Consider the following 21,283-nt stretch of genomic DNA (forward strand, 5'->3'; position numbering starts at 1 on the left):
GTTAAAATTAATATTGATTTCAATTATGAGTTTGTAGAGACGAGAGAGTGAATGGACTTAAAACCAATTATAACTTCTAATACATTTTAATTCTTGATAAAACAGGGCTCTGGACTGCCAACACTTCATTAATCCAAAGTCTTAAAAAAATTAAAAAGGAGCACGGCACACTTCACTCATTTGACGAGGTAGAAGACTTCGTGACTGAAGTCCACCTACTTCAAATCGTGTTATTTTACTTACTTCACACAAGAATGATGTGTTACTGGCTTTCCAGCCCTCTCGTTTTACTTTCACTTCCCACAATTTCCTCCTTTGTGAGTTTCTATCCTTGCATTTTTGTTTCTTTCCCACTTCTTCAAGCATAAAATAAAATAAAATAAAACTTGAAACCAGCCATAAATCCTTGAAAGGAGGGTTTACAGTTTTTCCACTAAGCACAATGAATATGATATTTGCCTATCAACAAAAATAATATAAATTAAATGCGAAACTGAAAAGTTCAAATCATCCATAAAGAAAATAACAAGACTTAATTCCATTTGTGGAACGTCATTAATTCGTACCGACAACCAAGTTCTTATATCAGTCCAAAATCTTTGTGAAATAGAGCAAAGGAGAGAAAATTAGAAATAGAAATTCTGCCACAGGGTATATCTTGTTTATGAATTTAAAAGTTTGTTTCACGTTAGGCAACACAGGCCATATAATATATTTTGGAAATGCCTTATTTATATCAACTGAATTTACTCAATTAAAACCCTGCCAAACAGTCCTCCTACCAAAATCATGAAATATTCTGGTTTTAAATACCTTTCCAAATATTTTTTGTCACATTTCTTATCAAAAAGATTATATTCATCCACCATTAGACTGGGCAATGCCTTTGAAGCATTCTTATACACCAAAAAAACAACAACTCTGAATAAAGAGAATCAAGGGTAAAGGGATTACATCGCAGATTTTGCTATATTCTCTTTGAGAACAGTTAGTTATATTTCACTGTAAAGTCTAAATCACTTTTTTTAAAATCCATTACTATCCATTAAATCAGTTACAAATTTTTATTTTAAATATTGATTTTCTATTAATCATAATTACTTAACTAGCTGGGATCTTTTAATATAATGCGTTTTATTCCTCCATAAAAACTGAAAAATAACGCTATTGGCTTTATTCATATTTCTTGAGGATATTGTTATACATTATTAACATTTTTAATACTTTATTTCATATATTAACCATTGTTATACAGTATTAACATTTTAATTCTTTATATTGACCATGTCGAAATGTTTTGTAGATGTGAGATAGTGTTGAGCTCAGTATAATTTGACCTTAAGCTGGTACATACTGTTTGGTCTAGAAGTTACTTCTCTGTGCGAAAACACATTTCTGTTCGTGAGAGAGGGCGCACACTTATATAACTATATTACATTAGGAGCTGTTGAGTTCAACTTGTTTGTGAGACTTTTGTTATGGGAGAAAGTACGAGAAGTGCCTTGAAAGTATATTTTGACTAGAGACGAATACAGCTGTATCTGTGTGCTGAGAATTCTGTTTTTCTTCTGTATTTTCCATTATATAACACATTTACTTATTCATGAGGGGCGGAGTTGGAGACACTGTTCTTGCAATTTGATTGTAATAAAGAGTGGGCTCTTCGAAAGAGGAGTGGCATTATTGATCTGAAACTGTCTGAGTTTCTTCAATGATGTGACGGACATCTCCGGAATAAATCATCCTGCGCAGGAACTCATTTCTGTTCATTTCTAAATCTCACAATTTGATTTATTGGACACGCAAAAGTATGGATTTTTAGTATACTCCTTCAATATACAGGAACTAAACATCTTTCTTAATCGTCCAATTGGAGTTTGAAGATTATTTTTTTTACTCTCTAAATGAATATAGAATTAAACGTGTAATACTAGATTTTTATTTTTTAATAATATATCTCGTTACATGAGATTTGTCCAAATGTCGTTGCCGTAGAGTTCACGTGACGGTGACAGAAACTACTAGTATTAGTGTTAGTCCATTCCAGGCTGCATTCACATACCCACACGCGCTTATTTACATAATTCATCCTGAATTCGTACTGAACGGATTTAAACATCGACACTGTGCCTCCGTCACTTCTTTATTGAAGTCAAACATAATTGCTAGATTTCGTGTCTGATTAAATCGTATCAGACAGTGCTCGTCGAAATCTCTCGGCCCAGTTTATGTTAGCCTATCTTAGCTTAGCTTGCTAGCCGCCAAAAAGGATACGGCCGTCAAGTGTGTGCGTAAAATGTCGTGACTTCGTGTGAAAATGTTCGCAAGAACGAAAGTCAAGTACGAAGAGGAGCTTTGTGGAGCACAAGAGGAGAACGAGCGACAACGTCAACTACTGGACGCTGTTTGCAAGCAGCCTCGAGATGTGTTGAACAGAGCGGGTTTGTCACTTGTTTAATGATTTTTTTTCCCAACAAAATGTCCGTATTTATTTTTTGAAAGGAATCTTCATCCGGGCACTTTGTCACGTACAATTACAATTTTTCCTCAGTCGCCATTGACGATATGCACGATATCATATTTTTTATATCCAGAACAATCAGGGTTACAAAGTTATGTTAAGTGATTTCTGGAACAAAATGAAGACTGAGACGATACGTAACATTCGCCAGATTTGTTATTCTTTCACGGATATGGCCCATGTGATAATCATAAATATGAAACACATAACATCACAATAAATTGACCTGACGAAACCATGTGTATCTTGTGTCCCGCAGACGTCAGTGAAAAATATCTTTGTCCTGAGCGGAGGGAGCCAGAGTTCCCTGGTGTGAAAGAGGAAGAGGACTTGCAGCCTCTTCAAGTTAAAGAAGAGGAGGAGGCACAGCCTCTCAACATAAAAAAAGAGGAGCGGCTGCCACCATACATTAACGAGGAGGAGCATTTCACAGAGTTGACCGTGACTGCTGTCCATTTGAAGACTGAAGATGAATGTCAATATGAAGAGAACAAAGGGGCGGAGCTTCCAAGCAGCAGCTCAAGACAACAAATAACAAGAGAAGATGATGAGGACCAAGCAGACAATCTGTTACCTCCAATGTCAGATGGTGAAGACGGAGATGTGACATGTCACACTGACAGCAAACGTTGGAAATGTTCTCAGTGTGGGAAAACGTTTGGCTACAAGTGTCAATTGAGAACCCATTTGATTGGCCACACAGGTGAGAAACCTTTTGCCTGCTCCGTTTGTGGTCAAACTTTTGCTAGGAAGGAAAATATTCAATGTTTGTATATATTTTTTTTATTATATCCGGAACAATCAGGGTTACAAAGTTATGATAAGTGATTTCTGGAACAAAATGAAGACTGAGACGATACGTAACATTCGCCAGATTTGTTATTCTTTCACTGGTTTGGCCCATGTGATAATCTTAAATATAAAATACATAACATCACAATAAATTGACTTTACGAAACCATGTGTATCTTGTGTCCCGCAGACGTCAGTGAAAAATATCTTTGCCCTGAGCGGAGTGAGCCAGAGTTCCCTGGCGTGAAAGAGGAAGAGGACTTGCAGCCTCTTCAAGTTAAAGAAGAGGAGGAGGCACAGCCTCTCAACATAAAAAAAGAGGAGCGGCTGCCGCCATACATTAAAGAGGAGGAGCATTTCACAGAGTTGCCCGTGACTGCTGTCCATTTGAAGACTGAAGATGAATGTCAATATGAAGAGAACAAAGGGGCGGAGCTTCCAAGCAGCAGCTCAATACAACAAATAACAACAGAAGATGATGAGGACCAAGCAGACAATCTGTTACCTCCGATGTCAGATGGTGAAGACGCGTCACACTCTCCTCACACTAGTGACTATGAACAGTTTGACGGTGATGTGACATGTCACACTGACAGCAAACGTTGGAAATGTTCTCAGTGTGGGAAAACGTTTGGCTACAAGTATCAATTGAGAAACCATTTGATTGGCCACACAGGTGAGAAACCTTTTGCCTGCTCAGTTTGTGGTCAAACTTTTGCTAGGAAGGAAAACATAGCAAGGCACATGAGAACCCACACTGGAGAGAAGCCTTTTGCCTGCTCAGTTTGTGGTCAAAATTTTGCTGACAAGGGATACTTAACAATCCACACAAGAACCCACACTGGAGAGAAGCCTTTTACCTGTTCAGTTTGTGGTAAAAAATTTACTCGAAATGGAGACTTAAAAATACACACAAGAACCCACACTGGAGAGAAGCCTTTTGCCTGTTCAGTTTGTGGTAAAAAATTTACTCGAACGGCAGACTTAAAAATACACACAAGAACCCACACTGGCGAGAAGCCTTTTCCCTGCTCAGTTTGTGGTCAAAATTTTGCTGACAAGGGATACTTAACAATACACACAAGAACCCACACTGGAGAGAAGCCTTTTGCTTGCTCCGTTTGTGGTCAAAATTTTGCTCAGAAGGGACACTTAAAAATACACACAAGAACCCACACTGGCGAGAAGCCTTTTCCCTGCTCAGTTTGTGGTCAAAATTTTGCTGACAAGGGATACTTAAAAATACACACAAGAACCCACACAGGTGAGAAACCTTTTGCCTGCTCAGTTTGTGGTCAAACTTTTGCTGGGAAGCGAAGCTTAACAAGGCACATGAGAACCCACACTGGAGAGAAGCCTATTGCCTGTTCAGTTTGTGGTCAAACTTTTGCTCGAAAGGGAGACTTAAAAATACACACAAGAACCCACGCTGGAGAGAAGCCTTTTGCTTGCTCCGTTTGTGGTCAAAATTTTGCCCTGAAGGGAAACTTAAAAAGACACACAAGAACCCACACTGGAGAGAAGCCTTTTGTCTGTTCAGTTTGTGGTCAAACTTTTGCTCGAAAGGGAGACGTAAAAATACACACAAGAACCCACACTGGAGAGAAGGCTTTTCCCTGCTCAGTTTGTGGTAAAAAATGTGCTCGAACGGGAGACTTAAAAATACACACAAGAACCCACACTGGAGAGAAGCCTTTTGCTTGCTCCGTTTGTGGTCAAAATTTTGCTCAGAGGGGACACTTAAAAATACACACAAGAACCCACACTGGCGAGAAGCCTTTTCCCTGCTCAGTTTGTGGTCAAAATTTTGCTCACAAGGGAAACTTAGCAAGCCACATGAGAACCCACACTGGAGAGAAGCCTTTTGCCTGTTCAGTTTGTGGTCAAACTTTTGCTCAGAAGGGATACTTAACAATACACATAAGAACCCACACTGGAGAGAAGCCTTTTACCTGTTCAGTTTGTTGTCAAAGATTCCCAAGTAAGGCTGAAGCTAAGAGGCACGAGTGTGCCGGTGAGGATAGCAGAGATGAATGATGGTGCAAAGATCATGTTTACCGCTGAATGAACGAATGATCTGTGTACCTGTGTTGTATGTGTCTGACTTAACCCTATTTTGAAATTGATTTTGTATATAAAATGTTACATCAACCTGACAAGGGGCTGCAGATGAAAACTATCTGACGGCTATAATCTGACATGTTTACTTGTAAATGTCCGTTCATTAGCGCTGTGCTGTCACTATCAAATAGTTTTAGAATCGATTAATCAGATTCATTGGAATTTTGCATACCACTGTATTACAAAAGGATTTTCCCCCTGATTATTGTTTATTATTGGTGTTTATTTCATACTTCATATTTATATAGTGATTTAAAAAGAAAAAAAGGTGGGGTTGAAGAAAAAAATGGCTCCAAACAATTAGTCGATTATTACAGTAGTTGTCGATTAATTGATTAATTCTGACAGCTCTACACTGTGCCTTATATATATTTTTTATAATACATTTTCCATGTTTAATATGCATGAAAGGTAATTACAATGACAGTGATTTTAAATGATCTCCATTTTTGTGCTCTATTTGTATTGCGTGGACAAGTGTTGACAATTCGGGAGAAACTTTGATTCATTGTGGTGAGATGAAAAAGTGTACCTGATTATGATCCTGATTAAAGTACTGCTCTTCGCATGCCTTTATCTCAACGACGTGCTCACACTCACGACTTTCAAATTTTCAATTCTATTTCAATTCAGTTTTCTTACAATCAATCAAAAACAAAGGTCTGCATTTAATAAATCTACATCTATCAATAAACAGTTTTGCCATTATTAGCAAAGCATCATTTCCCCTTTTCTGTCTTGTTTTACAATCCCAAATTTAATATTCTTGAAATCTAGTGTCAGTGAATGTGCTTACTCCACTTATATATAATGGGATTATTTTTATTTATTTTTTGCAGGAAAGTAGCTAAATTTGTTTTCAAAGCTTGATATTGATGAGATTAGGTTTGGGACTTAATACGTTTTTCTTCCACTCCTTTTCAGGCTAGGTTTAGTTGAGTATTGTCTGGAAAATTGATATACTGTTGATGTTTCTTGCGGCCTTAAATAAATGAACAAATGAAATGAATGGGGAAAAAAATGTTTTTATTTTGGATATGTGCAAAATCACGGAATTGTCAATCGAATGCAAGATTGTCTCCTTCCTGAAAACGTTTGCTTTAAAAAAAAAAATGTTAAAAAAATATTACTTTTCTAAAAGTGAATGGTGGTCTGGATTTTTTTTTTTATGGACTCAATGCAAAAGAGCTGTGACGTATTTCGAGAAAATCTCGTAATGCACCGCATTTCCGGTAATGGCCATCGCCGTTTGTTTTCCTTCAGAGAACCTCGACCAATTGTCGGCAATTTGGAGTATATTTTCATGATAGTTTTTTTTTATGAGTGTGGTTGCGTGCATTTGTCAAGGCATCGAAGAAGTGGAGAGACGACAGTACATCGAGTAATCACTGCTGTTTTTTTTCTTCCTGCTTATGTTATCCTTCTGTTGACCACACGAGGGCGCCATTTGTTAACTAGTTTATTGTACTATAGCTGTTTTCATTGTTCAGCACATTGAGTTGCATTTTAATGTATGAAAGGTGCTATATAAATAAAGTTTAATTGATTTTCAATTGACTTTCAAGCACAAATGATCTCGTATGTCTCGCATCGGCCCTCTGTGAAATGGCTGGAGAGGAACAGCCCATTTCCATGAGCCATTTAAATTGTTACCATGGTAGGCAAGAGGCGGCAGGTCAGTGTGTGTCCTATGACTTCACGTGATCACGTGACTGCGGAAGGAAATGATTGTTGAATGGAAGCGGACGTGACCCGGAGCGACTTAGTGATTTAGCGACTGCTATTTTACAGATTAAAAGCTATCATTGCCCATAGAGCCATGGAACCTATTACTTCAACCGAAGTTCGCCTGTCAGTCGAAGTTACACATTTAGTCGGGACTCATAGAGCGCGATATTTACTTAAGTAGGAGATCGCTAGTTTGAAAACAGCCCCTTACTGTTTTTACCAAGTTAATCAAATCGCAGCCGGAAGTCACATCGCACGACCGATATCATTTTGTAGTCGATGCCGTCTCTTCTCTTTACACCGGGGCTGATTCAAAAGCTTGTCGCTGGCTGAGTCTTTGGGACCAGATGCTACGCTCACACCGGGGGACAATAAGCCTCGTAATGCAAAGGTAAAACTTGTTTGTCATGAAATTACTGCATCATGTTTATGATGCCGTAATTTCATGAATATGACTCCGGCTCCAGAGCTGTGTGTTCGTGCAGTTGGAGTGGACGCTAACTGGCTCCTTAATGTGATTTGAAACACGCAATTCGACACCTCTGTTACAATCTTTATTAGTGTACGTTTACTAGTAAAATGCATGAATATTTATCTACTAATTTATCTACTGACCTCGCAAAAAAAATGATCGCTGCAAATCCGTGAATACTTTGTGGGCTGCCATGGCAGTCCTCCCTGTTGATTGCTGCTATCATTCGACGTCTTTTGTCTTCATTAGTAGGTATGCGATAAAAAGCAACATTTGGTTTGCTCCTTTGTCTGTCTGTACAACCGACCGCACAGCAAGATGTGACCGTTTTATAAGATAATCGATGAGATAAAGGACTTTACGCTGTACGAGATTCAATGGTTACAATACAAGCAAGTGGCTCTTTTGGCAGTCCAGCCTCCCCGAGGGGGCGTTCCCTTGAGGGCTGTGACGTCACGTGCAAAAGGTCAATAGACCATGGATGGCTGCTTTTCTGTCTGGTGTTTGATGGAAGAGAGCGCGGGATGGGATTGACATTGAATGAGACGATAGACAGCACACCTTGACAACTATACTCAAATATGTTTTGTGTGTTGTTGTTTTTTTTAGTTGACTGTTTTTCAGATGACGTTTTACTTCTGCTTCCAACTTTTGAAAATGGATATCTGTGATTTGTACTTCTTACTTTTTTGAAGGACTGTTGTTACGTTTTCAACCTCAGTGGATGACAACGCAGCGTGAAAAACATGTAAAAATATGTCCAGTTGCTTTCTATTAGATAATGAGACTTCAACTAATACAACAGAGATACAAACCATTGAGATAATAAAGTCTTCTTGTGAGTGTGTCGCTCTTACACTACATTATTTTTTAACTGAAACCAGATGAAAAAAAGCATATCTTTTTGGCTTTATGTGAAAGGGCAGTTTAAAAAGTCTCAAAGTGGAAGGCTTTCCAAAACAATAACACTGTCATTTGTCATTTCCCAAAACAGAAGAAAATGTGTCAGTTGAAGTTTCTTTACGTTACACTGGAAACAAGCACTGCTTGGTGCTGTTAGGGCCTTCAAAGCCTTTTATGCTGGACCAAACGCAAACAGAAGCACTGACCTACATTTACAACTTATGTGGAATTCAGTTCATTTTCAAGGTGGACTTTTCAAGAAAAAAATGGACATTGTGAGAATAGGTCAGCCAATATTATAGCTGGCTATTTACTAGTGACTAGCCAATGTTGCGCTCTAAGCATAATTGTGGATTACTCGAGTCGAAAAATTGAACGGTTGACGGGACTACAATGCTGACATATTTATGCTATTTGTCTTGCTCAATTTATTGGCACAACCCTAACACTGACAATCTCGACAGTCTCCAGTGACAAACATCTGCTCGATTTTGTTGGCGATTCCTTGAGACGGTGTTTCACGGTCTCAGTGTTGATGGCGGACCTCGGCCCTACCGCTATGACTACGTTTACACGCGGTCAATATTCGGGATTAGGTCAAAATTCCGGTTTCTGAAACATTTGAGATAACCCGTCACTCCCGTTTACACACGGTGTTGGAATTTATTTCTATATTAATATAAATTTAAGTTAATAATCTGACTCCAATTTGTGACCTTACCAAACTATCACCCATCCAACAATAGCATGCTCGTTCTGCAATAGAAAGGTATCAGGAAGCCGGCATTTTCACACACGAGTGGATTTATTCCTAACACTCAAATCTAATACATCACAGCTGGGGTCCCGGGTCCCTATCAATACAATTCTATACGCCTCTGTCTCAAACAGCAGACGTAGTCTCATCCGAGTTGCCCCAGTGAATAGTTATACTACACAATATTTAAATGACACAGAAACAAAGGCATCCTGGCATTATTCTATTGGCTATGTGTTTTCTGCAGTTTAACTTTAGCTTGCTTCTCATTGGCCGATCTTCATCCGCAGGTCACTGGGTGGCTTCTCCTGTTTTGTACTTTTCCGCCATGGTCTCAAACAAATGTGGTTTATAACCTACTTTGATCTTATCACGGTTCTGCATCTCCCCCTGCAATTAGCATCCTTTGTTGGCAACCTTCCATTCCTAACACGCCCCCGTCCATCACACACATCCTGTATTTCACCCCCACTCAACACAAACTCTTATATTCCTTTAACGGACAACTTGAATAGACGTCATTTCCACTTTTAACTTTCTACAGTCAATAAAAGACAACAACAAGTAGTCGATCGACTCCTCACTACAAACGTGGTTCTTTGCTATGATGTCATATTTGTTTACCCCGAGTATTACCGGTGGCTTACGCGACAATTTGTGTGTATAGACGAAAACTGTGGCATTTTTGCCGCAGACAGAAAATAATGTGAAAACGTCGTGACAAAGTCAATGTACTCAAGCAAGGATCGTTTAGGGAACGTTGGCGATTTTGATTCAAAAAATGCTTCCAAAATGTTTGCTCTCTCCTCCACAGTGTATCTATCCATTAGGGTGAGAATTGAGTGCTTGATATTCCTGAAAACGAAAAAGAAATGTGTTATCAAGTACGAGTACAATTTTGTGTGCGTTTCCTTCCGCTGACCTCAACGAAGCGCTTAACAGAGTCAAAGAGAGGAAGAGCACTTTATTTAGAGCTGATGGAGCCGAGACTTTCCTCACTTCGGAGCATTGAGAAAAATGGGAGATGAGAGAGTGCGAGTGGGCGGGCGTGGATTTAAATCCCACTCTGTGATCCTGCAGTTTCTATTCCCGGAGGAGAAAAAAAGATCAGGCAGGGCCGCTGCGGTGGAGGTTTTGGTTTCCCCTCGCCAATTCCTCGTACCACTGCGCCACTCCTGTTTACTCCCACCGGCCTCCTCCACCCTTGTTCATGCTCGGCATCACAGAATCGTCTTTCTTGAGCGCGTCTGGTAACCGGTAGTTATATTTATAAAATATATATTTTTTGCATTTTTCATGGAAACTGTTAGTGAACTAACAGTAGATTCTTGACTCTGATCTTTCTCTGCTTGTTTTTTTTCTGCCCCCCCCTTTCTGTAATGACCCATTTCACAGGTAGATGACGCTTGTCGATACATCATACTCATAGACATCTCTTTGTTTTCCTGTTCATTAAAAAAAAGTATTGCTATCCTCTAAATGTTGCTGTTAGTTTGAGTTGATGCATTTCAAATGTGTTTTGTTTCATCTGCCAAATTGTAACCTTAATTTAACTTAAATGAGATGAAGGCTAGGGCAGCACGGTGGCTGACTGGTTAGCAAGTCCGCCTCCCAGTGCATAGGATGTGAGATCGAGTCCGGGCTTCGGCCTACCTGGGTGGAGTTTGCATGTTCTCCCCGTGCTTGCGTGGGTTTTCACCGGGTACTCCGGTTTCCTCCCACATTCCAAAGACATGCATGGCAGGTTAATTGAACACTCCAAATTGTCCCTAGGTGTGGTTGTTCGTCTCTGTGTGCCCTGCGATTGGCCATGCAACCTGTTCAGGGTGTACCCTGCCTACTTCCCCAAGCCAGCTGGGATAGGCTCCAGCACCCCCAACCCTTGTGAGGAAAAGCGGCCAAGAAAATGGATGGATGGATGAATTTTCTATTAATCATAATTACTCTATTGTTCCACAAAATTGTCTTGTGAGGAGAAAAATGATGGGCAAATATCATCACCCCCCCCCCCCAAAAAAAAGAATTTGTTTATCATAATTAGACAACTTTATGGGGACTCTGCTCACATCAAAATCACATTTCAGCACAAAATCCAAACAACCAATCTTTTTAAACAAATATCTAGGGATGTGGTACCACATAGAATTGGGGTGTGACAAACGGCTTAATCCAATTCCCTCTAAATGTACAAATGATCGATTCAAATTATGGCTCTTTCACACCACCCTTGTCATATTCCTTAACTAGCTGGGATCTTTTAATATAATGCGTTTTATTCCTCCATAAAAACTGAAAAATAACGCTATTGGCTTTATTCATATTTCTTGAGGATATACAGGAACTAAACATGTTTCTTAATCGTCCAAATGGAGTTTGAAGATTTTTTTTTTTTTTACTCTCTAAATGAATATAGAATTAAACGTGTTTTTTAATAATATATATTTTTTAATAATATATTTCGTTACATGAGATTTGTCCAAATGTGGTTGCCGTAGAGTTCATGTGACGGTGACAGAAACCACTACAAGTATTAGTCCATTCCAAGCCGCATTCACATAGCCACACACGCTTATTTACATAATGCATCCTGAATTCGTACTGAACGGATTTAAACATCGACACTGTGCCTCCGTCACTTCTTTATTGAAGTCAAACGTAATTGCTACATTTCGTGTCTGATTAAATCGTATCAGACAGTGCTCGTCGAAATCTCTCGGCCCAGTTTATGTTAGCCTATCTTAGCTTAGCTTGCTAGCCGCCAAAAAGGATACGGCCGTCAAGTGTGTGCGTAAAGTGTCGTGACTTCGTGTGAAAATGTTCGCAAGAACGAAAGTCAAGTACGAAGAGGAGCTTTGTGGAGCACAAGAGAACGAGCGACAACGTCAACTACTGGACGCTGTTTGCAAGCAGCCTCGAGATGTGTTGAACAGAGCGGGTTTGTCACTTGTTTAATGATTTTTTTTTTCCAACAAAATGTCCGTATTTATTTTTTGAAAGGAATCTTCATCCGGGCACTTTGTCACGTACAATTACAGTTTTTCCTCAGTCGCCATTGACGATATGCACGATATCATATTTTTTTATATCCGTAACAATCAGGGTTACAAAGTTATGTTAAGTGATTTCTGGAACAAAATGAAGACTGAGACGATACGTAACATTCGCCAGATTTGTTATTCTTTCACGGATATGGCCCATGTGATAATCTTAAATATGAAACACATAACATCACAATAAATTGACCTGACGAAACCATGTGTATCTTGTGTCCCGCAGACGTCAGTGAAAAATATCTTTGTCCTGAGCGGAGGGAGCCAGAGTTCCCTGGTGTGAAAGAGGAAGAGGACTTGCAGCCTCTTCAAGTTAAAGAAGAGGAGGAGGCACAGCCTCTCAACATAAAAAAAGAGGAGCGGCTGCCGCCATACATTAAAGAGGAGGAGCATTTCACAGAGTTGCCCGTGACTGCTGTCCATTTGAAGACTGAAGATGAATGTCAATATGAAGAGAACAAAGGGGCGGAGCTTCCAAGCAGCAGCTCAAGACAACAAATAACAACAGAAGATGATGAGGACCAAGCAGACAATCTGTTACCTCCGATGTCAGATGGTGAAGACGCGTCACACTCTCCTCACACTAGTGACTATGAACAGTTTGACGGTGATGTGACATGTCACACTGACAGCAAACGTTGGAAATGTTCTCAGTGTGGGAAAACGTTTGGCTACAAGTGTCAATTGAGAACCCATTTGATTGGCCACACAGGTGAGAAACCTTTTGCCTGCACCGTTTGTGGTCAAACTTTTGCTAGGAAGGAAAATATTCAATGTTTGTATATATATATATTTTTTATTATATCCGGAACAATCAGGGTTACAAAGTTATGAGAAGTGATTTCTGGAACAAAATGAAGACTGAGACGATACGTAACATTCGCCAGATTTGTTATTCTTTCACGGGTTTGGCCCATGTGATAATCTTAAGTATAAAATACATAACATCACAATAAATTGACTTTACGAAACCATGTGTATCTTGTGTCCCGCAGACGTCAGTGAAAAATATCTTTGTCCTGAGCGGAGGGAGCCAGAGTTCCCTGGCGTGAAAGAGGAAGAGGACTTGCAGCCTCTTCAAGTTAAAGAAGAGAAGCAGCCACAGCCTCTCAACATAAAAAAAGAGGAGCGGCTGCCACCATACATTAAAGAGGAGGAGCATTTCACAGAGTTGCCCGTGACTGCTGTCCATTTGAAGACTGAAGATGAATGTCAATATGAAGAGAACAAAGGGGCGGAGCTTCCAAGCAGCAGCTCAATACAACAAATAACAACAGAAGATGATGAGGACCAAGCAGACAATCGGTTACCTCCAATGTCAGATGGTGAAGACGCGTCACACTCTCCTCACACTAGTGACTATGAACAGTTTGACGGTGATGTGACATGTCACACTGACAGCAAACGTTGGAAATGCTCTCAGTGTGGGAAAACTTTTGGCTACAAGTGTCATTTGAGAACCCATTTGATTAGCCACACTGGTGAGAAGCCTTTTGCTTGCTCCATTTGTGGTCAAAATTTTGCTCGGAAGGGAAGCTTAAGAATACACACAAGAGCCCACACTGGCGAGAAGCCTTTTGCTTGCTCCGTTTGTGGTCAAAATTTTGCTCGGAAGGAAAGCTTAAAAATACACACAAGAGCCCACACTGGCGAGAGGCCTTTTGCCTGCTCAGTTTGTGGTCAAACTTTTGCTAGGAAGGAAAACATAGCAAGGCACATGAGAACCCACACTGGAGAGAAGCCTTTTACCTGCTCAGTTTGTGGTCAAAATTTTGCTGACAAGGGAAGCTTAAAAATACACACAAGAACCCACACTGGAGAGAAAAGAACCCACACTGGCGAGAAGCCTTTTACCTGTTCAGTTTGTGGTAAAAAATTTACTCGAACGGGAGACTTAAAAATACACACAAGAACCCACTCTGGAGAGAAGCCTTTTGCCTGTAAAGTTTGTGGTCAAAATTTTGCTGAGAAGCGAAGCTTAACAAGCCACATGAGGACCCACACTGGAGAGAAGCCTTTTGCCTGTTCAGTTTGTGGTCAAAATTTTGCTCACAAGGGATACTTAAAAATACACGCAAGAACCCACACTGGAGAGAAGCCTTTTGCCTGTTCAGTTTGTGGTCAAAATTTTGCTCAGAAGGGATACTTAAAAATACACGCAAGAACCCACACTGGAGAGAAGCCTTTTCCCTGCTCAGTTTGTGGTAAAAATTTTGCTGAGAAGGGAACCTTAACAAGCCACATGAGAACCCACACTGGAGAGAAGCCTTTTGCTTGCTCCGTTTGTGGTCAAAATTTTGCTGAGAAGGGACACTTAAAAATACACACAAGAACCCACACAGGTGAGAAACCTTTTGCCTGCTCAGTTTGTGGTCAAACTTTTGCTGGGAAGCGAAGCTTAACAAGCCACATGAGAACCCACACTGGAGAGAAGCCTTTTGCTTGCTCCATTTGTGGTCAAAATTTTGCTCAGAAGGGACACTTAAAAATACACACAAGAACCCACACTGGAGAGAAGCCTTTTGCTTGCTCCGTTTGTGGTCAAAATTTTGCTGAGAAGGGACACTTAAAAGTACACACAAGAACCCACACTGGCGAGAAGCCTTTTCCCTGCTCAGTTTGTGGTCAAAATTTTGCTGAGAAGGGACACTTAAAAAGACACACAAGAATCCACACTGGAGAGAAGCCTTTTGTCTGCTCAGTTTGTGGTCAAAATTTTACTCGGAACGAAAGCTTAAATATACACACAAGAACCCACACTGGAGAGAAGGCTTTTCCCTGCTCAGTTTGTGGTAAAAAATTTGCTCGAACGGGAGACTTAAAAATACACAAAAGAACCCACACTGGAGAGAAGCCTTTTGCTTGCTCCGTTTGTGGTCAAAATTTTGCTCAGAAGGGACACTTAAAAATACACACAAGAACCCACACTGGCGAGAAGCCTTTTTCCTGCTCAGTTTGTGGTCAAAATTTTGCTCACAAGGGAAACTTAGCAAGCCACATGAGAACCCACACCGGAGAGAGTCCTTTTGCTTGCTCCGTTTGTGGTCAAAATTTTGCTCACAAGGGATACTTAACAATACACACAAGAAACCACACTGGAGAGAAGCCTTTTACCTGTTCAGTTTGTTGTCAAAGGTTCCCAAGTAAGGCTGAAGCTAAGAGGCACGAGTGTGCTGGTGAGGATAGCAGAGATGAATGATGGTGCAAAGATCATGTTTACCGCTGAATGAACGAATGATCTGTGTACCTGTGTTGTATGTGTCTGAGAAAGATTAAAGGGATTTAAATCCCACTCTTGTGATCCTGCAGCTTCTATTCCCGTCACCGCCGGGTGGAGGAGAAAAAAAGATCAGGCAGGGCCGCTGCGGTGGAGGTTTTGGTTTCCCCTCGCCAATTCCTCGTACCCCTGCGCCACTCCTGTTTACTCCCACCGTTCTCCTCCACCCTTGTTCATGCTCGGCATCACAGAATCGTCAATTTCTTGAGCGCGTCTGGTAACCGGTAGTTATATTTATAAAAACTTTTTTTTTTGCATTTTTCATGGAAACAGTTAGTGAACTAACAGTAGATTCTTGACTCTGATCTTTCTCTGCTTGTTTTTTTTTCTGACCCCCCCTTTCTGTAATGACCCATTTCACAGGTAGATGACGCTTGTCGATACATGTACTCATAGCCATCTCTTTGTTTTCCTGTTCATTAAAAAAAAAGTATTGCTATCCTCTAAATGTTGCTGTTAGTTTGAATTGATGCATTTCAAATGTGTTATGTTTCATCTGCCAAATTGTAACGTTAATTTAACTTAAATGAGATGAAGGCTTTTTACTGTTTAAATTGTTAGTTTTTTTTTCACTTTGAAAGAAAATGGACCAGTAGTTCAAAAAAAATTGTGGATTTGTAAGCCATGTTTGAAAACAATTTTGTATTTTTGTTACAATGGAAACTAGAATTAAAGGCGAATCACCGACTGTGTGCTTTTGTTTCTTTTTTGTGTGCTCTGGATTGTACCAATTGGGACCAGTAGATGGCAGTGTACAATAGAGGAAAACAGCCGTATATAGAGAGTCTTTTTTTGTCACGTTTCTTATCAAAAAGATTATATTCATCCACCATTAGCCTTTGAAGCATTCTTATACACCAAAAAAAACCCAACTCTGAATAAAGAGAATCAAGGGTAAAGGGATTACATCACAGATTTTGCTTTATTCTCTTTGAGAACAGTTAGTTATATTTCACTGTAAAGTCTAAATCACTTTTTTTTTTAAATCCATTACTATCCATTGAATCAGTTACATTTTTTTATTTTAAATATTGATTTTCTATTAATCATAATTACTCTATTGTTCCACAAAATTGTCTTGTGAGGAGAAAAATTATGGGCAAATATCATGAAAAAAAGAATTTGTTTGTCAAAATTAGACATTTTTATCGGGACTCTGCTCACATCAAAATCACATTTCAGCACAAAATCACACCACCCTTGTCATATTCCTTAACTAGCTGGGATCTTTTAATATAATGCGTTTTATTCCTCCATAAAAACTGAAAAATAACGCTATTGGCTTTATTCATATTTCTTGAGGATATACAGGAACTAAACATGTTTCTTAATCGTCCAATTGGAGTTTGAAGATTTTTTTTCTCTAAATGAATATAGAATTGAACGTGTTATATTAGATTTCTATTTTTTAATAATATATCTCGTTACATGAGATTTGTCCAAATGTGGTTGCCGTAGAGTTTACGGACGGTGACAGAAACTACTACTAGTATCAGTCCATTCCAGGCTGCATTCACATAGCCACACACGCTTATTTACACAATTCATCCTGAATTCGTACTGAACGGACTTAAACATCGACACTGTGCCTCTGTCACTTCTTTATTGAAGTCAAACATAATTGCTACATTTCGTGTCTGATTAAATCGTATCAGACAGTGCTCGTCGAACTCTCTCGGCCCAGTTTATGTTAGCCTAGCCTAGCTTAGCTTAGCTTGCTAGCCGCCAAAAAGGATACGGCCGTCAAGTGTGTGCGTAAAGTGTCGTGACTTCGTGTGAAAATGTTCGCAAGAACGAAAGTCAAGTACGAAGAGGAGCTTTGTGGAGCACAGGAGGAGAACGAGCGACAACGTCAACTACTGGACGCTGTTTACAAGCAGCCTCGAGATGTGTTGAGCAGAGCGGGTTTGTCACTTGTTTAATTCATACTTTTCAACAATATGTCCGTATTTATTTTTGAAAGGAATCTTCATCCGGGCACTTTGTTACGTACAATTACAGTTTTTCCTCAGTCGCCGTGGACTATATGCACAAATCAGTTCCGCATTCGACGTACGAGTGCACCCAACCTTCCGGTGCGGGGAGACTTTAGCGGAGCGCTCTGTTGATGTGATGTAAAACTCTAAGCCTAAATCTTTAATCCACTGAAAAAGAACAGGAGTCGCTCCTTGCTTTAATACTATGTCATCAGAATTTTAAAACGACTAATTAGGTCACCCAGAGCCGTAATTATAACGGCTTGAGCTATTGTAATGATGTAATTGCTTAAAATTATTATTACACGTAAATACAAGCCATTTGAGTAGCTGCTAAAGCTATTTTGTTTATTCGATTTTTTAAAATGTAAATTATGTATTGTAGCTCCTCTCCCGGGACTACTGGAGTCCACACAGTGGTTGGTGTTTTCATCCCTAATATTCAATGTTTGTATATATATATTTTTTATTATATCCAGAACAATCAGGGTTACAAAGTTATGATAAGTGATTTCTGGAACAAAATGAAGACTGAGACGATACGTAACATTTGCCAGATTTGTTATTCTTACACGGGTTTGGCCCATGTGATACACTTAAATATAAAATACATAACATCACAATAAATTGACTTTACGAAACCATGTGTATCTTGTGTCCCGCAGACGTCAGTGAAAAATATCTTTGTCCTGAGCGGAGGGAGCCAGAGTTCCCTGGTGTGAAAGAGGAAGAGGACTTGCAGCCTCTTCAAGTTAAAGAAGAGGAGGAGGCACAGCCTCTCAACATAAAAAAAGAGGAGCGGCTGCCGCCATACATTAAAGAGGAGGAGCATTTCACAGAGTTGCCCGTGACTGCTGTCCATTTGAAGACTGAAGATGAATGTCAATATGAAGAGAACAAAGGGGCGGAGCTTCCAAGCAGCAGCTCAAGACAACAAATAACAACAGAAGATGATGAGGCCCAAGCAGACAATCGGTTACCTCCAATGTCAGATGGTGAAGACGCGTCACACTCTCCTCACACTAGTAACTATGAACAGTTTGACGGTGATGTGACATGTCACACTGACAGCAAACGTTGGAAATGTTCTCAGTGTGGGAAAACGTTTGGCTACAAGTGTCAATTGAGAACCCATTTGATTGGCCACACTGGTGAGAAACCTTTTGCCTGCTCAGTTTGTGGTCAAAATTTTGCTCAGAGTGGAAGCTTAAAAATACACACAAGAACCCACACTGGCGAGAAGCCTTTTGCCTGCTCAGTTTGTGGTCGAAGTTTCTCTGAGAAGGGAACCTTAAAAAGACACACGAGAATCCACACTGGAGAGAAACCATTTACCTGCTCGGTTTGTGGTCAAAATTTTGCTCACAAAGGAACCTTAAAAGACCACGCGAGAACACACACTGGAGAGAAGCCGTTTACCTGCTCAGTTTGTGGTCAAAATTTTGCTCACAAGGGCACATTGAAAGAACACACGAGAACCCACACTGGAGAGAAACCTTTTGCCTGCTCAGTTTGTGGTCAAAAATTTGCTCATAATGCACAGTTAATGAGACACACAGCAACCCACACTGGTGAGAAACCTTTTTCCTGCTCAGTTTGTGGTCAAAATTTTGCTCTCAAGGGAAACTTAAAAGAACACACGAGAACGCACACTGGAGAGAAGCCTTTTGCTTGCTCAGTTTGTGGTCAAAAATTTGCTCATAATGCACAGTTAACAAGACACACAACAACACACACTGGTGAGAAACCGTTTGCCTGCTCAGTTTGTGGTCAAAATTTTGCACAGAAGGGATACTTAACAATACACAGAAGAACACACACTGGAGAGAAGCCTTTTACCTGCTCAGTTTGTGGTCAAAATTTTGCACAGAAGGGAACCTTACAAAGACACACAAGAACCCACACTGGAGAGAAGCCTTTTGATTGCTCAGTTTGTGGTCAAAAATTTGCTCTGAATGAAAGCTTAAAAAAGCACACAAGGACCCACACTGGAGAGAAACCTTTTTCCTGCTCAGTTTGTGGTCAACATTTTGCTCAGGCGGGGCACTTAAAAAAGCACACAAGGACCCACACTGGAGAAAAACCTTTTGCCTGCCCAGTTTGTGGTCAAAATTTTGCTCACAAGGGACACTTAAAAATGCACAGAAGAACTCACACCGGAGAGAAGCCTTTTGCTTGCGCCGTTTGTGGTCAAAATTTTGCTCACAAGGGACACTTAACAACACACACAAGAACCCACACTGGCGAGAAGCCTTTTGCTTGCTCCGTTTGTGGTCGGAAATTTGCTCTGAATGAAAACTTAAAAAGACACATAACAACACACACTGGTGAGAAACCCTTTTCCTGCTCACTTTGTGGTCAAAGTTATTCGAGAAACGCTAAAGCTAAGAGGCACACGTGCGCTGGTGAGAATAGCAGCGACGAATGAAGCTTGATATGATCTCATTTATGAATTTACATTTAAAATGGTGCAGAAATTTCCAATGATCCGTGTACTTGTATTGTGTGACTTACCCTATTTTGTCATTTAAATTAATATTTAAAATGTTACATCAACCTGATAAGGGGCTGCAGATGAAAACTATCTGACGGCTATAATCTGACATGTTTACTTGTAAATGTCCGTTCATTAGCGCTTTGCTGTCACTATCAAATAGTTTTAGAATCGATGAATCAGATTCATCTGAATTTTGCATAACACTGTATTACAAAAAAATTCTCCCTGATTGCTGTTTATTAACCACTGATCAGTGTTTTTTTCATACTTCATATTCGTATAGTGATTTAAAAAGAAAAAAAGGTGGGGGGTGAAGTTCTATGTTATCGGTTCGGTCATTGTTTTCTTAAGTAAAGTTTTATGAAGAACTACAGAAATAAGTGAACAATTACTGTTGATATGAAATCAGAGGATTTGGACAATTTTACATCAAAAAAATGGCTCCAAACAATTAGTCGATTATTACAGTAGTTGTCGATTCTGACACCTCTACAATGTGCCTTATATATTTTTTTTATAATGCATTTCCCATGTTTAATATGCATGAAGGCTAATTACAATGACAGTGATTTTAAATGATCTACATTTTTGTGATCTATTTGTATTGCGTGGACAATTTTGGAGAAACTAATTATGATTTCATTTTTCATGAATGTTTCACATGAGCCAATAATGCTGGTTGTCCAACATGCTTCAATGACTATATTTCTACAAAATGTGTGTACAAACATGTGTATAATGTATATAGAACTCACTGAAATGCCTTCTCATGCAATATGTGCTGCCTGTTCCTCCTGCCATGTTTAAGTTATGTGGTGGTGACGTTTTCATGCATTCAAAGAATTAAACTCGAGTTTTGTAAATCTTTTTTTGGTCCAGTTTATGCTTTAATTTCATATCAAAGATTTCAACTATGGATGACTGTGTTCAGAATTAACCAGTAAAGGAATATAAGAGCTTGTAAAGATGGGAATAAAGGAAATAAGGGTTTGAGTAAGGATGTACAAAAATGCAGTGCTTCAGAGTAAACAGGAGCCAGCTTCAAGGACGAGATAAGACCGGAGGCCAGAAGTCTGGGGGAGATTCCAGCCAGAAGCAGCCCGAAAACAACTTGGCGAAGAAAGGACGTCCAATCATAGAGAGCTAAAGTTAAACTGCAGAAAACACATAGCCAATAGAATAATGCCAG

The 21,283-nt window shown here is 39.7% G+C and overlaps 2 protein-coding genes across 7 annotated transcripts in view; one reads left to right on the plus strand and one right to left on the minus strand.

The window, feature by feature from the left end:
* Positions 1-21,283, minus strand: part of LOC144057952 (serum amyloid P-component-like) — a 60,661-nt gene that overhangs the window by 36,964 nt on the left and 2,414 nt on the right. The window lies entirely within an intron of this gene.
* On the plus strand, positions 1,689-20,961 carry LOC144057942 (uncharacterized). 6 transcript variants are annotated; one of them, XM_077575977.1, is made up of 5 exons: positions 1,689-2,441; positions 2,781-3,224; positions 12,571-13,056; positions 13,340-15,301; positions 18,773-20,961. In XM_077575977.1, exons 1-5 carry the CDS (start codon positions 2,318-2,320, stop codon positions 20,023-20,025), a joined length of 4,269 nt encoding a protein of 1,422 aa, XP_077432103.1. In that variant the 5' UTR covers positions 1,689-2,317; the 3' UTR covers positions 20,026-20,961. The 6 variants fall into 6 exon arrangements, with proteins under 6 accessions (XP_077432103.1, XP_077432099.1, XP_077432098.1 ...); XM_077575975.1 differs by lacking the exons at positions 1,689-2,441; positions 2,781-3,224; positions 18,773-20,961 and adding exons at positions 7,156-7,553; positions 10,375-10,551; positions 10,690-12,229 and having other exon boundaries at positions 13,340-16,309; XM_077575973.1 differs by lacking the exon at positions 13,340-15,301 and having other exon boundaries at positions 18,263-20,961.

This window comes from Vanacampus margaritifer, chromosome 9 (genome assembly GCF_051991255.1).
Source record: "Vanacampus margaritifer isolate UIUO_Vmar chromosome 9, RoL_Vmar_1.0, whole genome shotgun sequence".
Taxonomy (NCBI): domain Eukaryota; kingdom Metazoa; phylum Chordata; class Actinopteri; order Syngnathiformes; family Syngnathidae; genus Vanacampus; species Vanacampus margaritifer.

Excerpts from the sequence above, each read along its gene's own strand:
- LOC144057942 (XM_077575977.1), top strand. The coding sequence starts at position 2,318 with ATGTTCGCAAGAACGAAAGTCAAGTACGAAGAGGAGCTTTGTGGAGCA. Across the intron at positions 2,442-2,780 it reads AGATGTGTTGAACAGAGCGG|ACGTCAGTGAAAAATATCTT; the intron begins GTTTGTCACTTG and ends TGTGTCCCGCAG. Across the intron at positions 15,302-18,772 it reads GCCTTTTTCCTGCTCAGTTT|TTTGTGGTCAAAATTTTGCT; the intron begins GTGGTCAAAATT and ends TTGCCTGCTCAG.